Here is a 25,691-nt window from a genome sequence, read left to right as displayed (position 1 = left end):
ATGGGCACTGGTGAAGGGATGGTGTTTGAATATTGTATAACTGAGACATAAACCTGAAAACTGTGTATCTTTCCACATGGTGATATAATAAAAATTAAAAAAAAATAGAAATAACAATCTCAAAAACCAAAGTTCACACCAGAAAGAACTGAAAAATAAACTAAATCCAAAGTTAGAGGAAGGAAGAAATCAAGATTATAGTAGAAATAAATTAAATAGAGAAAGAAAATCAAAACATGGTAGAACTGGTTCTTTGAAAATATAATCAAAATTGACAAACATGCAGCCTGATGAATCAATAAAATAAGGGGAGAATCAAAAAAAGTACAAGTTATGAATAAAAAAGGGGACATTACCAGTGATGACAAAGACACAGGGTCACGAAAGTCTACTTTTAAAAACTATATATCAACAACTTAGACAACCTATGAGAAATGGAAAAAAACCTAAGCTTACAGAAAAAGAATAGATTGGTGGTTTCCAGAGATGGTGGAAAAGTGGGGATTGGATCTGATGAGGATGACAAAGGCACAAACTCCAGTTATAAGATACACTGTTTCAGAGATGTAATAGCATAGTGACTATTGTCAGCAATTCTATATTACTGATTTGAAACATGCCAAGGGAGTAGATTCCAAAGGGCACTATGCATTAAAAATAAATTTGTAACTTGGTGAAGTGCTGAATTTTGATATATTTTCCTAATCATTCACAATTTATATATGAAAATGATTATTTTGTACAACTTAAGCTTATAAGTGTATAACATATAAATAAAAGAGAAAAAACTAAGGTTATTAGATTGCTGAATATAAGCAAAACAAAAACCAAATGCAAACAAAAGAAACATTCGACTATTACACACAAAATTTAATTCCATAAAAGCGATAAGCTGTTAACAAGTACCCACTAACTATGTATTATGCATAGTAGTAATATTCGTGGTAAGGTGAAACTCAATATTCAGTGCAATGCTTGCTCTCAAGGTTATTAGATGAAACGAAAAGGTTGGATGAAATCCTAGTTACTGCGGGTCACAATGCACACACTTCACTGCCACTCTCCTGGGATTGGCACCCATAATTTAATACAGAGCCATGAACAGATAAATTCATGACATCAGTAATCAATACCATAAGAGCCCCAGGAAGGAGGCAGGAAAGAGGAAACTTGGTGAGAACCCCAGTGACTGTGGAAGGCTCCTGAGAGGTTGCAGCTATGGGTTGGGTTTCGACAAAACACTACAATTCATTATTTATGAAAGGAGGTGAGTGCAGTGTCTTGTCAAAATTGTGGTAGACATGCTCTAAAATGAAAGATTTAAAATAGAAAAAAAAATCAGAAGCTCAAGTGGAATTTCAAAACCATACCATTTAAGAATAATATAAAACAAAACAGAAGCCAAGAAATAAACAAAGGTTAGCACTCCAAGGAGTGACAAGCAAATTTTTACACCTTGGTTCTAAGCTGCTAGATTCTCAACTATTGGTGTGAAGAATCTACACTAGTAAAGTATTTTCTTTCTATCTTGGCCTAAGGACATACATAGTAGGACCCTTTGAAATACCAGATTAAAAAAAAGAAAAGAAACAACTGTCTTCAGTAAAAATATGAAGATAACACATGGATCCAAAACAAGGCAACACAACATAAAAACAGAGAAGGGAGAAATCTTACATACTACAAATTAAGAAAAACTCTTTTAGAGGTGTGTACACATGGTGAGCTTCTTACTGTGATGATATAGATTTATTCAATCACAGGAGGGCCAGTTATTCAAAATGTCATATACAGAACTCCCCAAAAGATCTTTATACTCATTTTCAGTCCATGGAGAGGAAGCAGAGAACAGAGGTGAAAAGAATCAGGCCATGCCTATAGATCCCCACTCTGTCAATTACCAATAGTGTGGGTTAGCCTAGTAGAGCTTAAGTGTTTCTAATAGTTAAAATGATCGGGAGATAGTTGCTACCTCATTATATTGTAATGCTAATTAAACTTGCAGACTCTGTAGAATAGGTGAACATGTAGAACAGTTTGATTTTTTGGTTTTGGATGCCACATTCATTGGTTTTCAGGGCTTACTCCTGGCTCAAGATTCACGCCTGGTAGTGGAAAGATTCACAGCATTCCAAGTGCAATTCTAGAAATCAAATTTGAGTCTGAACATGCACAATAGTCCCTTGACATGTAGTGAGCACTATGCAATTGTTAAAACAAAACAAACCCCAAACTGGAGGGACTTGGTAGAGCTTATCTCTTTCAAGAGAGATGTTAGTGAAGCTCTGAATTCAATCTTCAGCAAGGCCTCACATGCTAGGTGTGATCCTGGGAATTCTGCAGCTTGGGATTATTATCAGTGTCACAATATTAAGTGTGCAAAAACTCCAACAATGCCTGCCAAGTGTGTTGCAAGCACTGCAGCTATGATGAGCAAGACTGGTGAGTCTGTAGCCAAGTTTGTGATCCCAGGAGAGTACCATAACCTTTGCCAAAAGATACTATTACTAGAATTCTTTCATCCTTTCATCACACTTGCTTTATACATTGCCGATCACTTTTAGATTTTATTTTTCCTAACAACAGAAGCACTGTAGCACTGTAGCACTGTCGTCCCATTTGCTTGAGTGGGCACTAGTAACGTCTCCATTGTGAGACTTGTTACTGTTTTTGGCATATCGAATATGCCATGGGTAGCTTGCCAGGCTCTGTGTGGGAAGGATACTCTTGTACAGCAGAAGAGAAACTCAAAATCATTTGAAAAACAATTTGTATTTATAATGCCTCTATAATCAATACAATTCCCTATCACCAAAATATGTTTATAGTTAAAACCAATACTTTATTTGACCACTAACTTTTCTTTGGGGAATTTTCCTTCATAACTGCTTTTGAAGCACTAAGATTTTTCTGTAGAAATAAAGTTTTTTTTACCATGTTTAATTATTCTACATATTTTTTGCAGGGATGTTGGTGGTTCTCAGGGTTTGATCATGTCTCTTCACTAAGGGTTACTTCTGGTGGGGCTTGGGGGACCTTAGAGGGATGCTGAGGATGGATTCTGGGTATGTTGTGTGCATGGGAAGCTCGCAATATGCTGTGCTATTGCTCCAGACCCTTTATATGATTTTCAGAAGTACACAATTACCACAACATGTACAATTTTGATAGAGATATGGAGTCACATCCATAACTCAAGCACAATGAATATTCCACTAACTGATCAGAGAACTGAGTACATCCAGAAAAATGTTCTCTGTTAGAGCCCCACTGCTTGGTTGTCTAAAAGAAAATTATAACTCTCTTTTAAAAGAAGATAGTGCGCACTTATTTGTCAAGGCCAGTAGGTTCAAATAAGGTCACATATTTACAGAAACTAGTTATATTAAGAATGCAAGTTCTGGATTTCATTTTCTGTACTGGCTTCTCATTTTTTTTTAACAATTCAGCTCAAATGGTAGATTTTAATATAGTGGGACTTCTTATCATTGTACTACTTATTGTCCCCAAGATATCATACCGGAAATTGAAATGAACAGAGAAATTTGTTACCATTATTCTGATTTTTAAATCTCATGCTAGACATTTTTCTGTTGTTCTTGTTATGGATCTGTTTTTTTATTTTTTTTTTGTAATTTTTTAGGATATGTCAATAAATCCTTGTACAAGAATCCTTATACAAGAATTTGTTAAGTATTCTCTTATTTCTGATGGGTAAAGAATTGACCATTACTAAGTCCTTAGATTCTGATCTTAGATTTGAGGTTACCACCAAAATAGCATAGTGAAGAGGACCCACCAAACTTTAGTGGAGAGATATTGGTACTTGAATGTGAGATATGATGTAATAATATTGTCCCCCTAAAACATATAATGTCTTGTTAACTAACACTACCTCAATAAAATACAAAAAAAAGCAAAATTTGATTGTGTCATTATTTTATTTTCTATTCTAAGTACAAATAATTAAAACCATAAAGGGTCAAAAATCTACATTACCCTGCAGGTGCTACTTTGGTTATAGAGAACAATTTGTCTATTTTTGCAGATAACTGATACAGTTGTCTATGATCTGCAAAAAAACTAGTTAGAAATCTGCTATAAAATCTCCCAACGTGGGAAGAAGTTCTACAGTCTATAATATTTAAGACCAGGTGAATACTTGAGACTATCGTTGAGTTTCTCATTGCCACTAGCCACTACCTTACACAGTTTGGGATAGGCCAGTGATGAATGCATATGCCTAAAACAGCCAAACAAAAGAAAAACTTCAGGAGATGAGCTGGGTTATAATGAAAATGAACCTGGGTTGTTTACTTGTTATTTCCTCTATCAAATAGTTATAGACCTGTTTTTTATTTTAGCTAGTTGTCCATGGTATGTATTAATGTTAGCAAAAGATGAAAAAATTTTGTCATGAGTAAAATAATGAACAGATTACTGAAGAATCCAGCAGGTCTGCATATGTTCACAAGCTGTTAGGGGATAGGCATCACACTTTCTTATCATTCTTCTGTAGGGGGCAATAAAAATTCCATATTTTATAAAAATCATTTAAACTACAGTGATTCCTGGAAGTTTTGAGGGAAGAAACATGTATGTATTTAAAGATAAGTATGAAGTATGTTAGCTTAAGCTTCCAGCAAAAAACAAAACAAAACAAAACAAAACAAAAAAAAAACAGAGTTCTGTTGATAGTATCCACAGTAAATCCTGTGATTTGGCTACAATTTAAGAAATGTTAAAAATTAAATAAAACATTTAAATATCAATGAAATCGCTATTTCTTGTGAAAACAGCCACCATTATTTATAAATAGCAACTGCAGAACATTCAACATTGTTCATAAAAAGTTTCAGATGAAATAGGCAAAATGGAAAAATTCATGAACATGCAACATCTGCTATAAGAAATTATAATACTGGATCTTGATTATGAGACAGCAAAAGGAATTCGACTTTTTACAAATGCAAGATTCTCTTTGACAAATATTTACTGCAGTTGGGATCAAGAAACAGGCTAGAAAGACTATTCTGCACAATTTTTGAGTCATAAATTATTAATTATGCTCCAACAGACAGAGGAGGGAGGAAATTAATTTAAGAGATGAGATCTATTTTACAATTCAGAGAGCTGTTTTATTTTAATTTGGGGGATTACATTTTGATGTTCAGCTTTACCAAACATCTTTCTTTCTCTGAAAAGAAATACACTTTCTTTTATTTCCCTGTATAAATAGAAAAAAATGTTTAGGACATAATTCAGATGGTTAATAAACATTATGGTCTCAGTCTTTTGGAAAGTGGCTATCCTTTAAAACTTTCTATAGTGCTTGTCATATGTCATATAAGCACCTTCCAATATGTAGCCATTGGCCACTTGTAGCTTTTGAATACTGAGACTGTAACTAATTTGACATAGAAATTTAATTCTAAGTTTCGATTAAACACTGGATAATGGACCAGTGGTTGAAAATCACTGGTCTGGATGATTTTCCAGTCATTTCCCTATTTCTTAGCCATTTATATTAGAGAGCTATCAGTGTTATCCCCTGAAAATCTTATATTCCCTTAGTGAAGCCTCACATAACCCTAACCTCTTAGCTTCAGATCTCTTGGAAACTTTCAGATCAGAGAGATTGTTTGAGCAAGGATACATATTAATAGGATTTTTAAAATTAGGGAACAGCTAAGTTCAGTCTTCTATCCCCTTAAACAATTGATGAGTTTTGCTGCCACTGGAAAATTTTGTTGTGCTCAATATGCCAAAAACAGTAACAAGTCTCACAATGGAGACGTTACTGGTGCCTGCTCAAGCAAATCTATGAACAATGGAATGACAGTGCTATAGTGCTATGTAAAAATAACTTCAAAATTATTCAAAATGTTTGGTTTTTTTCATAACTTTCTATGAGACAAGAGTTCTGTGAAAGACTTTAGGCAAGAAGAATCTAAAAAAGTACTAAGGAAGAAAATAGAAATTATTGTATTATATGAAGAACACTGAATAAAAAAAAAGAAAAAAGCACATGTTTGATTATAGAGAGCCTGAATTTAAAGAAGTACTTTGGCATTAAGTTAAACTCTTCATTCAGTATAACAAAATGTTTACTGATGCTGGTTCCTAAAGCAATGAAATACTTTCTGACCTTACTCATTTCATTTAGCTTATAGAAGATACCTTCTCAGTCCTTTTTATCTATTTGTTATTTGTTGACACCATTTATTTATGCACATATAGCTTTCAAAAGTTATATATATATATATTTAAGAGATGATCAATTTTAATGATATCCCTTGACAGGAGAAAGAATCAGATTTCTGATCCTCATGTTGACACAGGTAATTTACCCATGTTGACACAGGTAATTTTTGAAGTTCTGGAAATCCTTGTCAATAGCATTTAGTTGCAGAGACAGGTTTCTGCATGTACACATACCTGGAAGAGAAGATCAGAAGTTGGCCTGACTCGTTGTTGGAAAAGAATGCTTAATGTTCGATTCTGTTGCTCCAAATCAAAGACTCTTGTTTTCAACTTCACACATTCTTCCCTTAGATCCTACCGGGAGTATATTTAAAGAAACTAAAGGTTAAAATGGAAAGAGATCTTTGCATATTAGAATCCTATGTTATCAGATATTTCAGACACTTTAGTAAAAAATAGTACTCTTGTTCTTGAAGGCCACTAAAGATAAATCACACATAATGTTTTCTTCCCCATTGTATGACAGAATTATTATGTGCAGGAAAGACCTATTTTTTTAAGCACCTTAGAATCACGAGTGCATTAATCTTGAATGCTATTTTTGGATATGATAAATCTTAGTGATATAAAGTCAATTTAAGTTTTCACAGATATATTTTGCCATTTCACTGTCTTCATAAAAGTAATCATAATGTACAAATCAAAAGGACAACAATGTTTTTGCAAGGAAGAGAGATTTCATGAACTAAAGAAACTATCACATGTGATAGAGCCTTTTCTTGTCATTTATGAAAATGCGGTGAAATTTTCATTGCTAGTGGCTACTAGAGTCAAGACATATTTTGGACAAAGAAAGCAACCCTGAAGAATTAAAGGCCACAGAAAAAAATGAATTAACAACAAAAAAGTCACTAGAAACTTGCTCATCTTCTGAACCAGTGTATTTCCCTCCCTTTTCTAGTTTGATCCAAGTGCTGGGGGAAGCAGTTACTGTTACTATCCTAAGGAAACAGCTCTTTTTATGGGGGGTGGGGGTTGAATTATTATTTTAAAATTAATTTATTTTTCTCTACAGACTTAAAAACTTTTGTGATTACATTTCAGTCATACAATGTTCGAGTACCCATCCCTCCACCAGTTCCCATTCTCCATCCCAAATCCCTTACCCAGTATCCCTCCCGCCACCCCTACCCCCTGCCAGAAGCAGGTCTTTTGAATAGTTCAGACACCATATAACCTTTCTCCAACTTCCAGGAGAGAAGCTGGCACAGAGGAGTTTATTTTATCAAGGAAAATAAAAAACCTTTTTTGGGTATAAGACTAGTTAACCAGTGATTCTTTCAGATGGGAGAAGGGGAGTGTTGGTTAAGTTGAATAAGAGGGTCAATTGTATGATGAAATATAGATCTCAACTTTTAGTGGTGAATTTAATATAGTAAACTTACTTGATCTTTAGTGATGCATACCTGAAACCTTAAACTTTTATAATAAAATGTTATTTTTTAAAAGAAATGTTTTTAAAAGATCTCTGTTTTTACCAGGCAAAGAACAAGCTCTGCTTAATGTTCTTTTTTTGAACCATGAGGTATAATTACAAAGCTTTCATGATCAGATTTCAGTCATACAATGATCCAACACCCATCCCTCCACTAGTATACATTTTCCACAATCCTTCCCTCCACCGCCACCCCACCCCATCCTCTGTCTCTATGGCAGACACTTTTCTTCTTATGCTCTTCTTTGGGGTATTATGGTTTGCAATATAGATACTGAAAGGACATCATGTTTGGTCCTTTGTCTACTTTCAGCACAGATTTCCCATCTGAGCTATCCCCCCAACCATCATTGACTTAGTGGTTCCTTCTCTATCCCAGCTGCCTTCTCCCCCAGCACTTGAGGCAGGCTTCCAACCATGAAACAATCCTCCTGGCTCTTGTCTAGTGTCCTTAAGTGTTAGCCTCATACTATATTATTTTGTATTCCACAAATGACTTCTGCTAATGTTCTAACGGCTCCATTCATGCTACCGTCCTACCCCCTCACTCTCAATTGCCTTTTTCATTCATCTAACTTTTCTAGTTAATGTTTGGCATTTCAATTAAATTCAAATTCTATTTAATTCCCTTTGACATTTTCATCTGACAACCCCCAAATATGGTGTCTTTTCCTAAATTTCAGCCAGCTCTCAGTACCTTTACTAGCTTATACTGCACTTTGTATATTGTCTACACTTTACCAGTTATATTACATACTTCATAAAGGTATAAGAAGATACAGTAACGACAGCATAATATTACTGTTATTACACTCCTTTATTCCATAATATAGCATAGCATATATAAGTAGGGGCTTATAAATTTGTGTGATTGTTTTCTTAGAGGGGATGATGATAATAATAATAATAATAATGAAAATTTACTTTCTTAAAATGAAAATTTCATTTTTCAACACTTCTTATTTGCAGAACTACTTATTTCTAGGAGGGGGTGGGTGCTTGTAGTTCTTACTTAAGACTGTGGGTGAGAGAGAAAAGTCATCAACTCTGATCCCTGGTATATATACAACTCTGATCCCTGGTATATAAGCAGGAGTCCTTTATTTTTTTTTTATTTTTTTTAAATATATATATAATGACATATAAATGTCATACATTTTCCTCCTTTATTTCTTATGTATTTGTTGATTTACAGAGATGTTTGTTCATGTGCCAAGTATATAATACAAAATGTACACATGTAGAATTATTTATAGTATCATCACCAAAAGTTAATGTGTCCAACACACTGGATAACTTGCAATCTATGTGAACAACAGCTCCTGTGTAGATGTATAAAAAATAGCAATACATTAGTTTGGAATGGTTTCTAAGTTAATACCAATTTTTGTTAAGACTATACTTTTTCTTTTTTTTAATCACCCTGAAATACAGTAACAAGGATTTCATGTTTGAATTTTAGCCATACAATGATCAAACACCATCCATCCATCAGTCCACATTTTCCACCCACAATGTCCTCAGTAAAATTAGTTCAGTCATTCTTTGTCTGCCCCTCTCTTTCTTTCTTTTTCTCTCTTTTTCTCTTTCTTTCTTTCTTTCATTCTTTCTTTCCTTTCTTTCTTTCCTTTCTTTCTTTCCTTCCTTCCTCCTTCCTTCCTTCCTTCCTTCCTTCCTTCCTTCCTTCCTTCCTTCCTTCCTTCCTTCCTTCCTTCCTTCCTTCCTTTCTTTCTTTCTTTCTTTCTTTCTTTCTTTCTTTCTTTCTTTCTTTCTTTCTTTCTTTCTGCTATTTGTGTCACACCTGGAGATGCACAGGGATTACTCCGGGCTCTGCACTCAGGAATTACTCCTGGTGGTGCTCAGGGGACCATATGGGATGCTGGGAATCGAACCCTGGTTGGCTGCATGCAAGGCAAATGCCCTACCCACTTTGCTATCTCTCCAGCACCGGCCCCTCTCTTTCTGATTCAATTCACTTAACATGATACTCATCATGACAATCCACTCTTAAACAAATTTTATGACTTCATCTTTTCTAAGAGCTGAATAGTATTTCATTGTGTATATATATCAAGGTTTCTTTAATCAGTCATCTGTTCCTTGGCACTTGGGTTGTTTCCAGATTCTGGCTATTGTGAACAGTGCTGCAAAGAACATATAGGTACCGATGTTTTTTCTACTGTACTTTTTTGCACCCTCTAAGACTATTTTTAGGGGGTCATTTTTAAAGTTTGTTACAGAGAAGTTTCTCTGGTCATGCAGAGCACCAAGCAGGAGTCCTTTAGAGGTGTGGATCTGTTTCAACCTAACTGTGATAAATCTAACCTAATTATGAAACTTGAGGTATCTTGCCTCTGAGACCTTATCTGAGCATGCATCATTATATCTAGTCTTATTTGTCCTACTAACAAGGGGACAAATAAACAGTACAGGGTGTGTACATGGCATAGGGTACACTTTTCTCATTTCTTTTGAGGTAAATGAATGAAATTCATGGACAGTTCCAACTTATTGTTGACTCCACAGATGCAGAAAAGATAAAAGAAATGTCACATTCAGGAGACACTTTGGGTCCAAGATCAAGCAGAGCAGCAACCATCAGAGGTAGAAGAGAAGTGTGTGTGTGTGTGTGTGTGTGTGTGTGTGTGCGCACGCGAGTATGCCTATGTGTGTATGCACGTGAGTGTATGCGTGTGTGTGCGCGAGCGCGCATGCGTGCACAGACACACCAGTTAGCAGAGGGCATTTGGGGGCCTTGGACTCTGCTTGAATTAAAAGGCAGAATTTGTTTTCTTTACTTGGAATTCAACCTCTGTTTGTGCTTCATTTATGTTAATTTTTGTTCTTAGCATGTATAGAACACTCTCTGCTTCTAAACATTAATTGTTTTCACTACTTCTAATTAAGCAATTAATAAAAGCTGACTGTGAGGTAAATAAATATTAATAGTACCTATTGGGTGAGAAAACACAGTGATTCTCATTTGCAAGAGCATATATGGAAATGGAAGTACACATGTGTGGATTTCTAAGGAGAATAAGACCCATAAGCAATAGTATCAATAATTTTTAGCAGAAAATGGAGAATAGCTTGAAAGAGCTTTTCAGATGGATAAATAATAACAAAATGAGACAATGAAAGAAAATAATCATTTTACTCTACAGAGAGGTTTTGTACAAGACCCCAGATTTCAATAGCCATCATGGCTACCTAAGGTGGTAAAAGTCTATTAGCGGGAAGGCAATTTATTGACCTTGAGCACTGCTTATTATTCTTGGATCATGCCTATCTGCACACAGCACACAGAGTAGGGGGAATGGAAGGTTTCATGAATGTGGCACTGGTTGTCTAACCAATGAGAAGTAGAAATATGATGGACATCTATATCCCCCTGTGTTGTTTGAATAATTTTGTTCTCTTTAATCAAGCTATTGATGTAACTGATGCCAGAAAACTGCCATTACCAGGAAACTATAATTAAAACCCTGAATAAGAACCTATGTACACACATTTAATCAGAACAGGACTGGATAAATGGAAAGGGAGAAGGGAGAAAGTAATCCCTTCCTTCACCACTTCAGTGGGACATTGGCAGAAGGTGGAAACTGGCTATCTTTGTTTCTTCTGCACTTTTAACAGGAACCCACCAACATAAAGGAGCTTATGTTATGCTTAGGCTATATCTGAAACTAAAATATAGTTTTATTATTTATTATAAAATATTATTTAATAAAAAACTTTCTAGATGAGTTCCATTTAGTATAATATTTAAAGTATTGTGATTAGCCCATAACTTTTAATTTGAATGATATTCACAATTCTGTCATGTTTATCATTTAATTTTATTGACTTGTTGCTGCTCTATATTATAGCATTTCAACATTAATTTCAAACTTTATATGTGTATGATCTTCACCTCTCCAGCCACCAAAGTTCCAGAAGGCTCCCACCAAGACTATTATACTCAAGTCCTCAACCCACCTTGCTTATTCCCTCAGTAAATACCATAGCTTTCTCTGAATCTAGGAGATCATTTTGTTGCTTTTTGAAGAACTACTATTCTGACCAGGTCAATATCAGAGAGAGGGTATAGACTATCCAGAAAATTTTGATGATAGGAACATATTGATAATAACACTGAAAAATTTCTGAAAATTATTTTATTCTTATTTTTTTCATATAAAATTACACCACATTAATATACCAATTTAAGATACAGAGTATATCAAGGAGAAACACTGACTTTGAAGTATAGGCACATGAGGTTTGATCCTCAATGTTTATATGTCTTTGAAGAACACGTTTGTCTGGCTAAACTTTAATTTCCTAATGTATAAACTGGGCTGCTACCCCCAACCCGGGTTACAAAGAAGCAGTGTCTCAGCTGCATCATTAGATGATGTGTCAAGTATCCCTCACTCTATCCTCAAGCTTAACACCAGACTTCCAGCCTCTACTGCTCACATCCTTTCTTGGTAGCAACATAGTCATCTTTTTTCAAGGATGTTAAGACCCGAGTGATTTCCAAAGCTAGTTGACAACCTCAAGATTAAATGCTAAGCTAAGTCTCCTGAAGTTCTAGGGTTCAAACTACAACTGATTCTGAGATAGCTTGACTCCAAATTTCCACAGTCATTTTTGACATTACATATGTCAGATAACAGATGTTCTTTCTAGTCAGGATTGGCAGTGCTTCCAGAAGATTTAAGAAATCCTTTGGCTGCTTGGCCCTTCTATTTCCAGCGATCATAACTAATAATTGGATTTTAATCCATCTGTTGATTTTCATAGGATCTCCTCTGCCTACTGAACATTGATGGAAAAAAAAGGCAGGTGAATAAATGAGAACATGGAGGGCAAATGGTGAAAAAAATAAGAACATGAGGTTTGAGTGTAGAGACCCAATACTAACATATAGTCTTTGCCACTTCTGGAAATTGGAACTATGGGCAAATTATAATTTTTCAATTGTAGTGAGAAAACTATGACTTCTTGCACTTAGTGTGATGTATGTGGGGCCTGACTCTTTGTAAACACAAACAGACCCTTTTGATGGAACCACAGACCATTGTTAGAAAAAAGACCAATGGTTAATTGCCCCTTCTACTAGGGAAATAATGTAGAAGCTTGGAGTTCTTTCTGCTTCTAACTCTGAAATAGTATATTGCTATCACTCTAGGTTCTACATATCTCTAAATGGCTGTGGCTGTATTGCTGAATTTCACCAAATATGAACCTGTTTTCCATGTTGGTTAAAATGAAAGCACTAAATAAGTATTAGGTTACTCTAAAGGATGCATTGATAAGGTTAAACTTGTGATGTGCTAGGAAGCAACATCAGGAGAAAAGACTTTTCTGTCCAATTTCTGTCTTCATGGCCAAAAATCCCTGCATAGAACCTAGGCAAGCTACATTTTCAATGAGTGTAATTAAGCTAATGAAGACCAAATACAGTTTTGAGGAAAAAAATGACTTTATCCTGGATTATTGATTTCACTTGCATTTGTAGACTTAGACCTATGATTTGGAGGTATAAATGGAAGTGAGCAGGGTTTAATATTGTCACTTGAACCTTATTGATTTGGAGAAAGGACAATCTGCTGTCCTAAGGGAATCTTGAGCTTTTGAGATAAATTGAATTACTTGATTAGGACAGTGTATGTACATTTGACACATTTCTCTAAGTAAATTTTCTCTAAAATTAAAACTACTTTAGAGGTGGGCTAGAATGATAGCATAGTGGGTAGGTTGTTTGCCTTGCATGTATGATTCCTCCGTCCCTCTTTCAGAGAGCCCAGCAAGCTACTGAGAATAGCCCGCTCACACACCAGAGACTGGCAAGCCACCCGTGGCGTATTTGATATGCCAAAAGCAGTAACAACAAGTCTCACAATGGAGATGTTACTGGTGCATGCTCAAGCAAATCGATGAGCAATGGGATGACAGTGATACAGTGATGTACATTTGACAAAACTTATATACTTATGAAAATAATTTTTTCTATCAGTATTCTAAAACAGCATATTTTATCACCTCAGGATGCTTCTCTGGGGAAAATTATGTTTTGCCAATGAAAGGCATATTTTGGCTGGCCAATGAAGAGCTCTAGCCATGGCATATTTGTTCCTGTGGTGTAGCAACAAATGACATATTCCAGAACTGTTCAGTTATGTCTATAATTTTGCCTCAAGATATGTATTTTTTGTTATTTAGATGAATCTCTCCAAACTAATTCAAGACAGAATTAGTTTTTCACTGCTGCCTTTGGAGTACATTTTATTTCTTATATTGTGTTCTTAATTAAAAAGAAATTTGACTTTTTACAGCAATTTTACAGTACCTATAAAAACTGAGAGGCATGTGTTTCCATAGAACATGATTCTCTTGGAATCCTGAAAGCCCTGACACCTCTTGCAGTCGCAGAATGTCCCTGAGGTATGCTAGCTCACAGTTGCATGTCTTTTTGTATCTTACTGCTTAACTGTACCAAGGTAGATTTATCTGTTTACTAGTTATTACTTGAATTTGTGTAGCTATATTTTTGTGGCTGACCTGAAGGGTCCCATTTTCCTTTATATTGTACGAGACAACTTCATTGTCTCTTTCTGGAGGCACATAAAAAAGGACTGCCTTGAGGAGTCTTTCAACAGCTACACATATAGATTCAACAGTGTTTCTTTCATTCTCCGGGTTTGTAATTAAAGGAGCATAAGTTTCCCATGGGAGGAAAACCATTAAAAGAATTAAGTATTTGATAAAGAAAAGACATTCAAATATGTTGTGGGAGAAACTGTGAGTTTATCTTCAACATGTTTCCCTCCTACTTCCACAATGATATGACAATCAGTTTCAGCCAGGAACATATCCAGAACAAAGACTTCTTTAACAGATTCCTTTGGTGTGACTGTGTGACTAACATCTGCCAAAGCAGTTGAAGAAGGGAATAAGTATAAAGGCTTTAGGAAGTCTCAGTTAAAAAATAGCTGGAGGGTGTGTGTGTGTGGAGCGGGGGAGGTGGAGGGCAGGATCTACAGCAGGCAGTGTGCTTACCTTGAATGCAGCTAACCAAGGTTCCATCCTATAGAGTCCCCTGAACCCAAACAGGAGTGATCCCTGAGCTCAGAGACAGGAGGAAGCACTGAGTACTTGAGCACTTTTGGCTATGGTCCAAAATGAAAACCAAACCAAAACAAAAATAGATAGCTGGTGGGGGTCAGAGAGATAGTACAGCTGATAAGGTGCTTGTCTTGTACACAATCTACCAAGGTTTGATTCCTGGCACCTCCAGAAGTGATTCCACAGTAGACAGCCTGGAGAATACCACCAGATGTGGACCAATGACACCCCCCCTTCCCCCCCACACACACAAGTTATGAAAAGGTGGGGACACTTCAAAAAAGCCAGTTCAATACTGACAATTATCTATATTTATCTACTATGCCCCAAAATGTGATCTTATATTGTCAGGGGAGGTAGTAGAAACTAGGTATAGGAATATCATGCCCATAAATTACCATTTATTTTATCCCACCTCATTTAGGGATACTGACATATATAGTTGTATCCATTAAAAGTGAATAGCAAGATGACTTGATGTACATTGTACTGTGGAATGATTACTGAGCTCTAAAATAATGATAAACAAATTCATAGTTAATTTGTGTACTGTGGAATGATTACTGAGCTCTAAAATAACGATAAACACATTCATAGTTAATTTGTGTGTGATATGTACATGTGTGTGTATGGTGCAAGAATTCTTAAAATGTGCTCTCGAATATACAGCAATGATATTTTTTATATTTGCCATAAGTGGATTTATTTTTTTGTTAGGGAATAATTTTATTTATTTTTCTTTTATACTTTTATAAAGGCACCATTATTTGCAGTACTGATAATATTGTGTTTTAGGCAGAGCATATTATAACAGCAAACACACCACTGATATGCCAGCATCCCTTTACCAATGTCCTTAAGTCCTCTTTCATTCCTGCCAGCTCAACCTTTTGGCAATCTCAGGTGTGTAGAACTCCTGGGAGCTTCTACCATGGCTATTACTGATTCTTACAGACACTTCTGCTCCCATTTTGTCTCATAGAAAGACCACAACAATTCTAGGAGGGAGGAATTACACCCCCATTTTACAGCAGAGGAACTAAGGTATAGGAAAATTACATAGCTTCCTTTAGCTCCAAGAGCTCTTTCTGCATTGAAGTGCCTTTGAATGCTGCCCATAAAAGACTATTCATTTTATAGGAATAGCTGTAAATCTTATTTAACTCATTTATTATGTTTGCATTTACTAAATAAAAATGATAGATTTGTTGCCCATCTGGGTGCATAGAAATCTTTCACTTCAAATGGCTTTGTTACTTTCTAAAGAGTTTGAATTTTACAATTCTATTGGCTATTGATGTTACTTCATATGTCATCAAAAACACACAATTTTACCTTAAGTGAATAAATAGAAAAGTACTGCATCTATCAATCACAGTTCCCTAGTTTGACAATATGAGTTCCAACCTATTCACATAAGTACCTTGAAAAGAATAGAGACAGAAAGTGACCTACCTTTTGAGTTAGTAGAGCTTGAACAACTTGGTTGGCTACCTTTAAAAAGAAAAATAATTATTGTTCATAATAATGATATACACATGAACTCTAATTTACCAATAAGTTTCTCACAGCTTACTCAAGTTAATTAGTTTCTCATTTGCCTCTTTTCTCTACTTCTAGAGGATCTGATTCTTTTCATAATAAGCCTATCATTCTAGGTAATATTTTGCTTTTCCCAAAGGTGACCTTGTTGCTAATTAAGATATGTAGGCTAGAAAGATTCATTCCTTCACTTCCACTCTTCCATATTTGAAAACATAATATCCTTTCATCTGTAAAGTACTCCAAGAAGGTTAAAAAATGACATAGTGCAAAAAACAATCCTAATTATCTGTACATAGTTTCTACACTTTGCTGATTTATAATGTCCTTTGCTTCTCCTATTTTTTTTGCTCTATGACTATTTCACCACTTCAAATTACTTTTAGTAAAGATAGGTGAGTAGTGGAGAATGGAGTGAACTCATTTTTCCCCTACACATTCTGCTTTCTTTCTCACCTCTTCTTTCAGGCCACTCACTTATCACATTGCTATCTGTAATAATTTAGTCATTGTTTATGTTAACATTCATTTCCCCCTGATCCCTAGTATGTATTGGCTACAAACATTATATTTCTTAGCATTCCTTGTTGCTAAGTGTCACTATGCGAGCAACATCTTGGCTGGAACTGATTCACAAAAATGAGTGTGGGCTGGGGTTTGGGTGAGAGTTAAAGGGGTGGGCCACTAAGAATGTTGGGAAATAGAAGATGAATACAATGGTGATGAGTGTAGTATTGAAATGAATCATCATTATCAATGTTGTAAATCACAATTTACAATCAAGAAATTTACCTCAATTAAAAAAAGTTATAAAAGCAAGTAAAATGTCTGTTCAATGAGTAATAAGCAGAATATTTCCCTGGAATTAAAGAAAAACTCTAGGAAGAGGGGACTCACCCTTCATTCTCCTTTACCCTTTTGGGATGTGAAAGTAATGGATGAAACCTCAAGAATCATACTGAAAATAGGAGTTACATATAAAAATTTTCATCAGGTAGAAAAATAAAATGAGCCTTTCCAGGCGATTCATGAGGCTGCACTCTCTGAACTTCTAGGTGTGAAAGAAATGAAATAGCCACTACTATTTTTAGTTTATTCTAATTCACCACCAAATAGAATTCTTATAAATATGTTAACAATACCCTAAAATTTTTAAGTATCAGGAAGCTTGGGAGAGAACACAAAGTTGGGTCTTTCTCAGCCAAGTGAGGTAAATTTTTTTTAATACAAGTCACTCTAAAAAATACCATTCCTTTTCTGCGAGTATCTCAGAAATGGGCAAGTGACACCATTCCAGCTAAGGGACATAAAACAATAACATGTTCTGAGTATTTCAAGGAACTGGCATTTTCCCAGATAACTGTTCATAATTTTTTTTTTCTTGCTCAGGATTTATGCTTTACTTTTTTTTTTTTAAAATTTATTTATTTTTAATTAGAGAATCACCGTGAGGGTACAGTTACAGATTTATACACTTTTGTGCTTATACTTCCCTCATACAAAGTTTGGAACCCATCCCTTCACCAGTGCCCATTCTCCACCACCCGTAAACCCAGTGTCCCTCCCACCCTCCCCAATCCCATCTCCCCCCCACCCCACCCTGCCACTGTGGCAAGGCATTCCCTTCTGTTTTCTCTCTCTAATTAGCTGTTGTGGTTTGCAATAAAGGTGTTGAGTGGCCACTGTGCTCAGTCTCTAGCCCTCATTCAGCCCGCAACTCCCTTCCCCCACATGGCCTTCGACTACAATGTAGTTGGTGATCGCTTCTCTGAGTTGACCTTTCCCCGGAACGTGAGGCCAGCCTCGAAGCCATGGAGTCAACCTCCTGGTACTTATTTCTACAGTTCTTGGGTGTTAGTCTCCCACTCTGTTATTCTATATACCATAGATGAGTGCAATCTTTCTATGTCTGTCTCTCTCTTTCTGACTCATTTCACTCAGCATGAAACTTTTCATGCCCATCCACTTGACTACAAAATTCTTGACCTCCTTTTTTCTAACAGCTGCATAGTATTCCATTGTATAGATGTACCAAAGTTTCCTCAACCAGTCATCCGTTCTGGGGCATTCGGGTTTTTTCCAGATTCTGGCTATTGTAAACAGTGCTGCGATGAACATACATGTGCAGATGTTGTTTCGATTGTACTTTTTTGCCTCTCTGGGATATATTCCCAGCAGTGGTATTGCTGGGTCAAATGGGAATTCAATATCTAATTTTTTGAGAGTCGTCCATATTGTTTTCCAGAAGGGCTGAACCAGTCGGCATTCCCACCAGCAGTGAAGAAGGGTCCCTTTCTCCCCACATCCTCTCCAACAGCGGTTGCTGTTCATAATTTTTAACTAAAGTTTCATAAGATCTTTTATTTTTACTGTGTATTACAAAAACATACAGAGGGTTAATTACAAAATTACAATACATCTTTGAAAATATTCACTAATATGGCCACTACTGATGAAATTTAAGTGGATAGGCAAATCATAGGGCATTTTTTTTAGTCAATACACAATTACAATATTCAAACATGATAATGGGGATTGAGAACATTAAAAACTAAGAACTTCTGCTCACTCAGTTTTGCTTTAATATTTTTCAACATAGATTTGCAGTGTTTGAAATGCAAGATGATTCCTTGGTGTCAAAGAGAGCATAGACGGTAGGAGATTGGCAGGAATACAACTATAACACAGTGTAAGTATATAATCATCTTGACAATTCTCACATTCAACTGAAGTCTGAGGAATATATTTTCATCTTCTTTTTCTCTTGATAGCAACTTTATGTTTTGTGATTCTATACTATGTGTACTTATTTTCCTGTCTGGTATAAGGAAAAACAATCATGGTACAAATGTTTTCACAGAGTTTACTTGTGTCTTCACTCAATATTGACAAAAATGCACATACTTAATGAAGCTGGTTACCAAAAATTCTTGAAAAATTAAAGTACAGGCTGTCATCAACTCATCAGTTCATGTTAGGGAGCTTTAAGCAGGAAGTAAATATAATCATATTACATATAATTGAACTGTAGGCATCAAAAGACTTTTTAGTTTTGGGTCCATCAGGATATTTTTGAAACTTGCATTTCTGACAGTAATTAATAAAGAAAGTTATTTAAACTAACTATAGATTTAAAGAAAATGAACCCTTAACTTTTTTTCACACCAGTTCAAATTAAAACGTTGTGCCTAAGAATGGTCCAAGAAAATGGGAACATTTTCTTTCTTGTTTATAACTTTGTTAATACATGTAAAGAATAGTGCTATACATAAAATTTAGTCTGTACAAATAGGCTGATAGCATAATCTTGAAGAACTTGAGGTTTTTATATAGTCATCTCAGTTTCAAGGGTTAGAGCGAAAGCATAGCAATTGGGCATTCGATTTTCTCGCGGCCGACCTGAGTTCGTTTCCTCCGCCTCTCTCAGAGAGCTTGGCAAGCTACTGAGAGTATCCAGTCTGAGTGGCAGAGCCTGGCAAGCTACCCGTGCTTATTGGATATGCCAAAAACAGTAACAATAAGTCTCTCAATGAGAGATGTTACTGGTGCCCGCTTGAACAAATGGGTGAGCAACGGGATGACAGTGACAGTGATCCCAGTTTCAAATGGAGACTTTAAAGCCAAATTTGACATTGCATTTTATCTTGGAAAATTTTTTTAAAAGAATAAAATTATTTATGCATGTGGAATTAGGCACAGTATACAAAATAATCTATGTAACTAATAAACAATTTCATCGTTTGGAGCCCAAACTTAGATTTTATTTTCGTTCTCAAAAATAACCTTTCCTAATATCAATTTTTCTTTCTTCCAAACCAGTCCTCAGCTAAACCTGCCTGTTTAACAATACTCCAATAAAATAGCTCTACATATGATTTAATAGGAGACATATAAACAAATATCCTGACCGTAACAGCCCTGAGGAGTAAGTATATTATACCTTTGCAATCCAAGTCTGTTGTTACCAGTGGGGTTATAGACTCTGACTCACTTCCTTCTAGCATGTACTTTGGACAACAATTTGCTCTACCTGGAAACTAATCATAGTTACAGGATACATTATTTCCTTACAAACTAACATGGGCTTTTATGACCAGAAGTACTCATCATAAGCTAGCTGCAGAAAATCAGATGGCTGTACCTATGCTTTTCTAAAAATTGTCTATAAAGATCATTTCCAGGGTTTGCTACAACTTTTCATAGCTCTAGGTTTTCCCGATACACCAATAAAACAGTAGTTTGGAGTTTGTGTCTGCATCTTCAAATGGCTTCACAAGATGATCCATGGAAAATAGGTATCGGCCCCTTTCTTAGCATTATGGACTTAGCACTTGAGTTGCAAATAATCATATGCCCCAAACTCACCTAATGGAATCAACTAAATTTCAGAGTCACATGACCATTTTATATTTCTGAGAAAGAAAAATTATGATGAGGGTTGGGCCAGGGGTACTTGAGACACACAGTACCAAGGTGACAGTTCTTTAACCCTGTTTTTGTTTTTTCCTTTACAAAGCTCCTGAGGCTATGTGAGGAGCTCCCACTTTCACAGCAGGGCCCCAGGTGCCTAGGCCTGGTTCTCTTTTTTCCACACCAGCCAGCTCTTCTGAAATCTAGCTCTTCTAGCAGACTCTTCTACCAATACAACTCTTTGTTCTTGCCCAACAGGCTTCCAGAGGTGACTATCCTTTTTCAAACTCTCCAAGAAGGGAGTATAAGAAGGAGAAGTCAGAAGTTCAGCATTTTCTGGTATTTCTTTTTTTTCCCCCAAAAAAGTTCCTGGAGTTGATGGACAAGAAGGTGAGAGTTTATTCTGAGAGAGGGACTATTCACAGGACATTCATAAGAGTTGAAGAGTAGGGTAGTGAGGAACTCAAAGTGTCATTCTTCGACTTTTAATGCTCCTAAACCATGATCTTGCTTTCACCCTTTCACATGGAATTTTATTATTCAAACCAAGTTGCAGGTCAACAAGTTAATTTCAAGACCCAGTTAACCACTGCAGCACTATTTATGACAGTTAAGATTTGGAAACAACCAAAGTACCCAAAAACAGAATAGTAGACAAAATGTGACATAAATATTTAACTGAATACTCCATGTCTATAATAAAATATGAAATCTTCATTTTGCTATAAAATTGAACTTGAGGGAGTCATGGTAAATTAAATAAGTCAAAAGGAGAAACAAAAATGCCAGATGATTTGACTTGCTTGTGGAAAAAAAAAACTGTTTCAATGGCAAAATAATAGACAATGCCTAGTGGAAACACACCCTTAGACTATAGGCACAAAATTAAAGCTACTAAAAGTTTGAACATTTTAATGGGCAATGAAAAATTAAATGGATGAACATTCAATGGACATACTGCCACTTTGAGTATTAGTATGTGTGGTATTATTGATCTCCTAAAGCATAAAATCATTCACACTCTTGTAAACCAATGTTACCTGAAAAAAATAATTGAGAAATTGAAAAATAAGAAATACAAATCTGCGCAAAGAAAGAGCTTTTAAAAAATATGCTTTGTATATATTTTCTAAGCTTTGGACCTTAGTTTATTTTACCGAGGCAGCAGGGGCAAGCAAGGTATTTGTGTGAGCAAAATATGAGAGAGATTTGAGCTCAAGTGCTATTCATAGTGATAGACATTGCAAAGCAGGAGAGTGAAGGAACAACCTGGCTCTTCACATCTATGATTGTAGGAAACCCTCCACCTGTAAAGATGCTGCAAGAAATGCATGAGATGACAGAACTGAAGAATGACCTTGGGAAGTTCCTGATATAAACCAGTCACTTTGAGAACAGACAAATTTTCAGATAAGAAGCTATACAAATTGTTTGAAGAATATAAGGAATTTTATTTAAAAATGAATGAAAAATAAAATATTTATGTATATAAATTTTAAACACTTCCCATTTTTACTCTATAAAAACAACTCCTGTAAAATACAATAAACAGGAGAACTTTATTTAACATATATATGTCATTCCAGAAAAATTAGGTTTGGAAGTTAATTTGCTGCTGATAATATTTATTAAATAATTTATTCATCTAAGAAATATACATTACCCAATACAGGACAAGACTTATGTGGGCCTTGTAGAAATAACTGAATAAAACATGTGTGATATCCAGGTAGTAAAAATGGAAGATAGGCAAGATGTAGAACATCTGCTGTGTGCTTTCATGATGCCTCCATGAGATCCCATATGCCAGACCCTCTTCTATGTACCAGATAAAGACACTGATCTTAAAGATTTTTAAAATCCTTATATGGAAAATGCAAAAAATATTAATGATGCTACCATGATCCAATCTTGGCACAGAAACAGAAAAGAAAGGGAACAGAAAGAAAGACAAGAATCCCTCTTAACAACCTAACTCTCCTTTATTAAAGTTTCGCCTTCAGAGAAATTCTGGTGCTTTCTCTTTTTCTGAACAACATTCTAAGTTCTAGCTTTCTTGGTCCATTGCTCTAAAGTATGGAGTGTAGAAAGGAAGAAGGGGAATTAAAATATGGCACCGATATCAATTCCAAAGATCTCTGACCTAGCTTGGGTGGTATTAAAGGAAGTGTAGGTCCCTCAACTTCTGTTTACAAAAGCTTTACCTGGGAAGTTATTAAGCTGCAGTAACTTGACCTGTCATTTTAATTCTGAAGAACTGAGAGAAGTATGAGAATCTGTATTCTTGGTGACAATCACGGATCTTTCTAATATATATGGAGTCTAGAAACCGAGAAATGCTGTGATAGAGAATAGTTTGAAGCTCTTGAATTTTGATATGCAAGTTTGGCACAATATCAAACTTCATTGTTATACCCATTCTTTTTTTTTAATGGTGAAATCAGTGTTTATTTGGAAGTTGTAGATTATTAAATGGATTATATATTTTGATGTTATTAAGTTTTTCCTTTTACTCTTTATAATATGGGTTCTGAATTTGGTAGTTAATAACTTGATATATTTTGCTCAAGATTGAATTGCTTCTTTGTTCTTATTTTTTTATTTTTTATTTATTTATTTTTTTGGTTTTCTTTTTTTTATATAATAAATTTATTTATTTTTAATTAATGAATCACCATGAGGGTACAGTTACAGATTTATACACATTTGTGCTTATGCTTCCCTCATACAAAGTTCGGGAACCCATCCCTTCACCAGTGCCCATACTCCACCACCAGTAAACCCAGCATCCCTCCCATCCTCCCCAATCCCATCTCTCCCCACCCCACCCTGTCACTGTGGCAGGGCATTCCCTTCTGTTCTCTCCCTTTAATTAGCTGTTGTGGTTTGCAATAAAGGTGTTGAGTGGCCACTGTGCTCAGTCTCTAGCCCTCATTCAGCCCGCAACTCCCTTCCCCCGCATGGCCTTCGACTACATTATAGTTGGTGATCCCTTCTCTGAGTTGCCCTTTCCCCAGAATGTGAGGCCAGCCTCCAAGCCATGGAGTCAACCTCCTGGTACTTGTTTCTACAATTCTTGGGTGTTAGTCTCCCACTCTGTTATTCTATATACCATAGATGAGTGCAATCTTTCTACGTCTGTCTCTCTCTTTCTGACTCATTTCACTCAGCATGAAACTTTTCATGCCGATCTACTTAAATAAAAAATTCATGACCTCCTTTTTTCTAACAGCTGCATAGTATTCCATTGTATAGATGTACCAAAGTTTCCTCAACCAGTCATCCGTTCTAGGGCATTCGGGTTTTTTCCAGATTCTGGCTATTGTAAATAGTGCTGCAATGAACATACATGTGCAGATGTCATTTCGATTATACTTTTTTGCCTCTCTGGGATATATTCCCAGCAGTGGTATTGCTGGGTCAAATGGGAGCTCAATATCTAATTTTTTGAGAAATGGTGCTGGCACAACTGGACAACCACATGCAAAAAAATGGGCTTAGACCTTGACCTGATACCATGCACAAAAGTCAGATCAAAATGGATTAAAGTCCTCAACATTAGACCAAAAACCATAAGGTACATTGAAGACAAGGTTGGCAAAACTCTCCACGATATTGAAGATAAAGGTATCTTCAAAGGCGACACGGAACTAAGCAATCTAGTAAAAACAGAGATCAACAAATGGGACTACATTAAACTAAAAAGCTTCTGCACCACAAAAGATACAGTGACCAGAATACAAAGACTATCCACAGAATGGGAAAGGATATTTACACAATACCCATCAGATAAGGGGTTGATATCAATGGTACATAAAGCACTGGTTGAACTCTACAAGAAGAAAACATCCAACCCCATCAAAAAATGGGGTGAAGAAATGAACAGAAACTTTACCAAGGAAGAAATACGAATGGCCAAAAGGCACATGAAAAAGTGCTCTACATCGCTAATCATCAGAGAGATGCAGATCAAAACAACCACGAGATACCACCTCACACCACAGAGACTAGCGCACATCCAAAAGAACAAAAGCAACCGCTGTTGGAGAGGATGTGGGGAGAAAGGGACCCTTCTACACTGCTGGTGGGAATGCCGACTGGTTCAGCCCTTCTGTTATACCCATTCTTACTGAAAATGCTCCATAAAGTCCAACATTTAGAGAAGGGCAGTGGTTATTAATCCTGGGTGAATATTATGTTCCGGACACTTTCAAAATAAAATTCTACATTCAGTCTTCACTCTTGACCAGAATTAGATCAAAATCTCTGGGGCGGATCCAGACAATGGTGCTTTGCAAGCTTTGAGATAGTTAAATACAAGATCCTTCCATTCTTAGATCTCAAATATCACTGCTTCAACTCCTCTTAAGAGGTTCTTTCAATTCCACCCTTACAGTTCCTCCCTGCATGCCTGCTTACTGCTTCTCCTGCCCTGGGGTGAATGCTCTATGTTCTGGAAGTCCACAGAGCTCATTTCCTCCAGGAGTTTTCCTCACTTCACTTCTCTGTGACTACTCATCCCCTCACTTATTTTGCTAGGCTGGAAGCACCCCAAGTTCCTAGGGCCTGAATGATGCTGACACCGAATCCAATAAAATGTATAGAAACAAACTAAATCCATCTAAATGCAAAACAGCAATTTGAGAAGATGCTATTTTACTTATTTTATGTGTATCATTATAGTCCTCTGCATGCGAATAGTTAGATATCTTAAAGGAACAGTGGCTGCTTACTGGCAGCAGCTTGATGAACAAACTGAATTTAAACATGAAATCCTACAATCTCCCAAGGAAAAGAAAGATTTTTTTCCTTGACTTTTCCTTTGTATTATAAGGCAAGGTGTGAGGATATAGATAGCAGAAGAAACAAGGGTGAAGTGGTGAAATGTGTTGTATATGTGGATGTATACACTTATGTGCATATA

The 25,691-nt window shown here is 35.9% G+C and overlaps 1 protein-coding gene across 1 annotated transcript in view; it reads right to left on the bottom strand.

The window, feature by feature from the left end:
* Positions 1-25,691, bottom strand: part of NCKAP5 (NCK associated protein 5) — a 1,232,229-nt gene that overhangs the window by 261,777 nt on the left and 944,761 nt on the right. Inside the window, exons 9-10 of the mRNA XM_055122815.1 lie at positions 16,271-16,309; positions 6,439-6,558 (exon numbers count right to left, since the gene is read on the bottom strand). Of these exons, the coding sequence (XP_054978790.1) occupies positions 6,439-6,558; positions 16,271-16,309 (159 nt within the window). The remainder of the gene's footprint in view (positions 1-6,438; positions 6,559-16,270; positions 16,310-25,691) is intronic.

Source organism: Sorex araneus, chromosome X (genome assembly GCF_027595985.1).
Source record: "Sorex araneus isolate mSorAra2 chromosome X, mSorAra2.pri, whole genome shotgun sequence".
Taxonomy (NCBI): Eukaryota; Metazoa; Chordata; class Mammalia; order Eulipotyphla; family Soricidae; genus Sorex; species Sorex araneus.
This window is presented reverse-complemented; position numbering and strand designations above follow the sequence as displayed.